This window comes from Strongylocentrotus purpuratus, unplaced genomic scaffold, assembly GCF_000002235.5.
Source record: "Strongylocentrotus purpuratus isolate Spur 01 unplaced genomic scaffold, Spur_5.0 spur5_contig_853, whole genome shotgun sequence".
In the NCBI taxonomy this organism is placed as follows: Eukaryota; Metazoa; Echinodermata; class Echinoidea; order Camarodonta; family Strongylocentrotidae; genus Strongylocentrotus; species Strongylocentrotus purpuratus.
The window spans coordinates 842329-848980 of record NW_022145561.1 but is presented as its reverse complement, the minus strand read 5'-3'; the positions used below and the strand labels follow the sequence as shown (position 1 = coordinate 848980).

General features: G+C 39.7%; 1 protein-coding gene across 1 annotated transcript; it reads left to right on the top strand.

Moving 5' to 3' along the window:
* On the top strand, nt 1–1002 carry LOC583257 (tripartite motif-containing protein 45-like). The gene has a single exon (XM_783177.1). The coding sequence runs from the start codon at nt 1–3 to the stop codon at nt 1000–1002; it is 1002 nt and encodes a 333-aa protein (XP_788270.1).
* Nucleotides 1003–6652: the final 5650 nt, after the last annotated feature.

The window sequence follows — 6652 nt, the reverse complement described above, 5'->3', positions numbered from 1 at the left end:
ATGGCGGCTCGAATCAACAACTTCCTTTTACAGAATCTTCAGTGCCCCATGTGCCTGAACATCTACAAGGAATCAACGCTGCTGGCCTGCTCGCACACCTTCTGTAAGGGATGCATTTCTCGATTTTTCGATCCTCTGCAAGAAATCGCTAAGATCTCCTGCCCAGTCTGTCGCAAGTCCACGGCTGTTCCAAGTAGAGATGTCAGCAACCTTCAAATCAATATTCCTATACAGGCTATGGTCGAGGATATCAAGAACCAGAGTCAGATCTGCACCATCTGCAAGGACAAGCCCCTAGCTGCGACCTACTGCCAAGAGTGTGACGACTTCATGTGCGTCGACTGCTACAAGACCCACGCCAAGTGGGACAAGTTCGCCGGTCACGATGTGGTCAAGGTGGATGACATCATCTCAGGCAAGGTCACGACCAAACATCGACGCAAGTGCAAGAAGCATCGGTCGGAGGTCGAAGAATGTTTCTGCGTCGAATGTAAGAAGTATGTCTGCTTCCGATGCGGGATGATGGAACACACTAAGGCTGGCCACAATATTCTGGAGGGAATGGAACATGAAGATCAGCAGAAGGAGAAGATCCGTGAGTTACAAAACAAGGTTGATGCAAAAAAAGGCAAGGTGGACGACTACATCAGCTTCATTGAGAAACAACAAGCAAAGCTTCATGTCGTCCAGGAGCAGCTGACCGACGAAATCAGCCAGGCTTGCGAGGAATCGATCCAGCAACTGAAAGAGAGGAGGGACATCCTCGTCGAGGATTGTAAGAGCCGTTTGAATGGAATGAATAAAGAACTTCAGGGCATGAAAGATGAGAATAAGTTAGAGATGGGTCAGATTGAAGATGTAGGTGATTTGGTTGGGAATGGAGTGAAGGTACCTCTCGAGGTGAGGCTCTTGCTGCCCATGAAAACCTGGAAGAGATCCTTGCTAAAGGTGATCCTGATTACAGCAAGCCTAAGGATACTACCAAGCAAGGGCATAAGGTGACCTTTCAGCGCGTACGCTGTCAACAAGCAGGCCAAAACGAGCTTGATCTAGGCAAGATTGAAGAAGCTGAATGGAGTCTAAAGAAGTCAACTCACTTCCCTGTCAGTGATGCCTGAAAATAACAACTGGGATTTGGGTATTAATTCGGTCATTGTAGATCCAAATAACATCCCTAACACAATTACCAATGCCACATAATATCAAATATCAACGAACATTTGTGCGCGCGTGCGTGTGTGTGTGTGTGACTTTGCTTCTGCAAAAAGCATATACCGGTATAATGCATCTCATTTCATACATTCAATTCATTCTCTCACCTTAATCCCAACATATCACATACTGTAGGCATCACTTTGGCGCAAGTCGATTTTTGGACTCTCGCAAACAATATATGCCTTCGATCCTGTTCATCCAAACGTGAACACATACCACACAAAAATGATACCAAATGATTTGGGATAAAACGCTCTTTTTATAAGATGTATAATAATTTAGATCTTGTTCTTAGAAATAGGTGCACTATTTACCAGGTATATTCCAAGTTTTTTTTTGCAATGTTGTTTCGTGTTTGTTTCATCAAGTGAACAATAACATATTTTAGTCAGCGTTTCAAGGAAATTTACATGCTGCCTTCGAGCCATCAGGTTACAAAATTGAAATGTCAATTTTATATGACCATTACTGTAATCAACGCCTAAGTTTGTATTTTCTATACATCATTGATACAATCATGCAACATCCATCCACTTTCATTAGTTCTTAAGAAATGAACAAAATCAGGGTGTTTTATTTCATCATCAGAAAACTTGTAGAATCATGCAGAGAATAGCCTTTTTCAGAAAACTTAACTTCTTCATATAGTTTGCATAGAATGTGGTCAGCTATAGTGAAAGATGTTGCAACTTTAAGAGAAAATGACAAAGTCGTCAAACTCTTTAAAAAAAAAACTCACAAGGAAGAATCCACAGCACGAATAGCTGCAGACAACGCTGCAGAGAATTAGGGTTGCGAAGGAAATTGGAAGTTAGCATCAATCCGATGGATCCAGATCAGCACCCAGATAACATTATCAATGTTGCCACTGAATGCATTGCTCCACCATCAGTGAAAGTGGATAAAGCAGTTGACATCGGTACTAGACAGATTTATGAGTTTCAACAGAAATCACCTGGTAAATTCAATGACACAGTTTCCAAGAAAAGGCAAGCCATGGCAGCCATGAAGAAGTCAATTAATTTTGGGTGTACGAAAGTCTCTAACACAAAGTTGATCTACTCCAGAGTAATAGGTACGATAAATAAGATAAGATATTTATTCGTCTTTCTTTCAAATGTCACATAGAGCATAACATTAGATCATTACACATTTACAATGCGAAAAAACAAATTGTGGCAATGTTAAAAACAGAGTTAACTAAAAGAAGGACGAAGAGACCCTGGTATTAAAGCAGAGCTTGTAAGTTTAAGGGTCCCCTCTGGGTCATATGATGGGAGTACATATTTGTGACTACCTAAGAATACAATAGGGAAAAGGTGGTATAAGAAACAAGAAGAAAAAAGAGAGACGAGACTAGACAACACGGGAGAAAAGAGAAAATATGAGAAATAATAAAAGACTACAGCACATCGACAATAGGCACAGCACACAATGGGCACAAGACAACAGGGGGAGGGAATAAAAGGTTGACAATCTGAAAATATTCAGTTAGACACATATTAATATCAAGAAGAAATTTTACATTTATAGTAATACATAATATAATTTGGCACCAAATTAATTACAAAAATGAAATTCTCTATGAGTCACAGTATTTATCGAGAAGATAAACCTAAATGAAGAGAGACTAACAGATTGCTTAACGCTAGAGCCTAGATAGTTCCAAAACCTAGGTCCAGTAAAAAACAAAGTATTACAAGTAAACTTTGTCCTTACTTGGGATAAGTGAAATGCAGAGGCATTTCGTGTAGCATGGTCATGAACTTGACTATTTTTTTTTAATGCTGACAAGAGCCTGTGGAAGGACACCAGAATCGAAGTCATACATTAGAGAACCCAGTTAAAGGTGATAGATATCTTGCATCTTTAAAATTCTATGTGTATAAAAAAGCGGATTAGTGTGCGTACGAAAGCTAACGTTACAAATAATTCTTAAGATTCTCTTTTGAATCAAGGATAAACTTTCAAGATTAGTTTTAAGACAGTTACCCCAAGCAAGAACACAATAAGTAAGATAGGGAAGGCTTAATGTTGAGTACATTACTAGAATAATGCTAAATATATTACTCATTGCGGATGTAGTGTCGAAAATTCACCATTCAGCAGACGGGCCGAGAAAGCGGCCCGTTGATTGGTTGAGCACCGTGTGCGTCGGCCAATAGGCATTATGCGTCATTGTTCGAATTATCGATCGAATTTTTGACCGCTGCGCCGGTCCTCCCGTAGAGTATAAAAGACGCTTGCTTACATTAGTTTTTATCATTGAACGAGCAATGCTTTTCTCAGATTTAGACACTAAAACAATAGAAGAAACAAAAAGAATACTTTTCAAGTTTTCACAGAAGGCTCAACATGCCATCCCTCACCCCGATCCACACGTTGTTGGCGGGATTAACCGTTAATGATCTCCCCTTCTTTTCACCCTTTTCTTTTCTTCTTCATCTTTTTTGTTCCCTTCTCGCTCTCCTCTTTCCTTTTTCCTTCCTTCTCTCTTTCTTTTAGCCGGGGCGGGGGGGGGGGGGGGGGAGGCAAGGGCCATTTGCCCCCCCCCCCGACCCACAACTTGTTAGCGGGAAAAGTGTAACTGTTATCCCCCTTCTTTTCTTTTCTTTTCCCTCTCATTTTCTTTCCCTTTATCTGTTCTTTTCCTGTTTTCTTTCCCTTTCCTTCTTCCTTCCTTCTCTCTTATTTGTTTTATGGGGGGGGGGGGGAGGCAACAGTCTGAGACGCAAGACCCTTTCGCCTCTGGTCTCATTCTTCCCCCTTTTCTTTTTTTCTTTCTTTCCATTTAATTTCTCTCCGTTTTCCCTTTCCCTTCTTTTCCTTCTCTCTCTCTCTCTTTTTGCGGGGCGAGGGGGGGGGGGGCAAGGCCTGCTCGACCCCCCCTTACATCCGCGCCTGAGAGACAGAGAGGGGGGGGGGGGCTGGGGCTTTTATAGGATCAGCACAGAGTGCCACAAACCCATGCAAGGAACCATCTTATTTTATTGTGTTTCTTTTTATTTAGTGATTTAATTCTTATACATGCCTGATCTTCAACTACGCAAAAAGTAGTTTCTATTTTTATTATTTCAATTTATAAAACGACATTTCTATTCCTTAAACATTTCAAACGACTGATGTGAAAGACTAGTCGACGCACTCTTTCGAGAAAAGGCCCCCCTCTTTTCTCGAAAGGGTGTGCTAAGACGGTCCTCCGTTCTCAACGCACCCTTTCGAGAAAAGCGGGGGGCCTTTTATCGAATGGGTGCGTTGAACTCACCACACCGCGCCGCACCGCACCGCACCGCACCCTTTCGATGTAAGCCTCTAAGCAGAGTGTTTTACTCTCAAAATGTAATATTTTGTAGCCACACAGCATGCTAATATACTGTTTGTGCCAATTCCCATAGCGAGCTATGACCCCTTTAATTCAACCCACATTCCATGACCGGTGGTCATGGCAACAGGCCTGCAAGGCCACTATACTTAGGAGATGCTGTATGCAACATATGTATACATGTATACTCTCATAGAAACCAGTTTTGTTCAAGGTTCAAGGTTCATTTTATTTCTTTCTTTCATAACATTTTTACATATAATAATAGAACAAAAAACAGCATAAGAAAAAACAATTTAAGTGCAATTTTAAGTCGATATATAATCCAAATGAAAGAAAGTGGAGACCTTAGAAAAGCTGGGTTTGTAAGAGCAAGGTCCCCATATAAAATAATCCATCAATGTTTCACTTTTAACAAATGTTTCAAAGTTATCAAAACTACACATGATTAAATATGGGGGAAATATTTACAAAAGGGATAGCTTGAAATTTGAAAAGGAGAGGATGAAAATAAATACAAAGGAATCGAGAGGGAAAAAGCAAACTGGAACGAGAAAAACAACAAAACAGAGAAAAACAGAGAAAGAATTAGAAAGTTATATGTTATATAGGGGAAAATGATATTTGGTGTAAAGAAAAAGAAAAATAGAAGAGAGGAGGGGGGGGGGGGGGGGGGTGGGGGGGGGGGAGAGAGAATGTGAAATGCTGACATTTATATTGAATAATCAAACAACAAAAACAAAAAGATATTGCACGTTATCAATAACAATTGACAAATTATTACCTAATATCATTTCTGGTGATATAATTTTTACGTTAATTGTCGACATAGTTACTCAATAAATGTAATTTCAATTTGTACACTGTTTTACTCTCAAAATGTAATATTTTGTAACCACACAGCATGCTAATATACTCTTAGTGCTAATTCTCATAGCGAGCTATTTGACCCCTTTAAACAACTTTGATCATCTTCTCTTTTCTTATTCCTTGTTTTTCTTCTCTCTTTCCTCTTATTATTCTATATTTTCCTTCTATTGATCATCTTCTCTTATCTTATTCATTGTTTTTCTTCTCTCTTTCCTCTCATTATTCTGTATTTTCCTTCGATCACCTTTTCTTACCTTCTTCCTTGTTTGCCTTCCTTCATCTCCTCTTATCTTATTCTTTTTTTCCATTCTTTGTTTCCCTTCTATTATCTTTCCTCTTATTATTCCTTGTTTGCCTTCTATCATCTTCTCTTATTTATTCATTCTATCATTTGCTCTTCTGGTATTTTCCCTACATACAATTCTAAGCAGAGTGTTTTACTCTCAAAATGTAATATTTTGTAGCCACACAGCATGCTAATATACTGTTGGTGCTAATTCTCATAGCGAGCTATGATTCTATCCGAACTAGATAGATATATCCCATATACATCTTTCTGTGTACAGTGCTTGTAACTTTACCAAGACTGGGCCAAATTTCTTATCATTTTGATGATTCCAGAACCTTGCAGAACACACCAATATACATATATGCTAGCAGGGGCGGATCTAGCTTTTTGCTAAGGGGGGGGGGTTGACCAATAATGACGATGCGGAGCATCGTCCACGAGCCGCGAAGCGGCGAACCGATTTTTTTTGGGGTGTTTATTTGAACCCCGTAAGTGATGTTTTCCTGGCATCTATTAACACAATGGAGACCATAAAAAGCAGTGCACGAACACGTCCGTATTACACCCCCATGTATGGTAATTTACCCTGTATGCCAACTTTTTTGCATGATTCAAACATACCTTCCAGTAAAAAAAGATGCGAGACTGGATTGCCGCAACTTCTTTGCCCTGTTTGCTTCCATATTGCTTGTCACTACACTCAGACCAGACTGATAAAAAAGTGAGCAACTTGAACAAGTAATCCAGGAAATGAGCAGCCCAGCTCAGCGTGCGTTGCTAGGTTAAATCTTCACAAAATCCCCACCCAAACGACACTTAAAATATCCCCAAAGTTGCCAAATTTTGACAGAAAATCCCCAAATTCGTTTTTCATAAAACTCAATATTATTTTCATTCCCAAATATTTATTTTTCATCCCCAAAGACTTCAACAATCCCCCAATTTTTTTTTTTTTT

What these genes read in the sequence shown, in the direction of transcription:
- LOC583257 (XM_783177.1), top strand. Translation starts at nt 1, where the DNA reads ATGGCGGCTCGAATCAACAACTTCCTTTTACAGAATCTTCAGTGCCCC.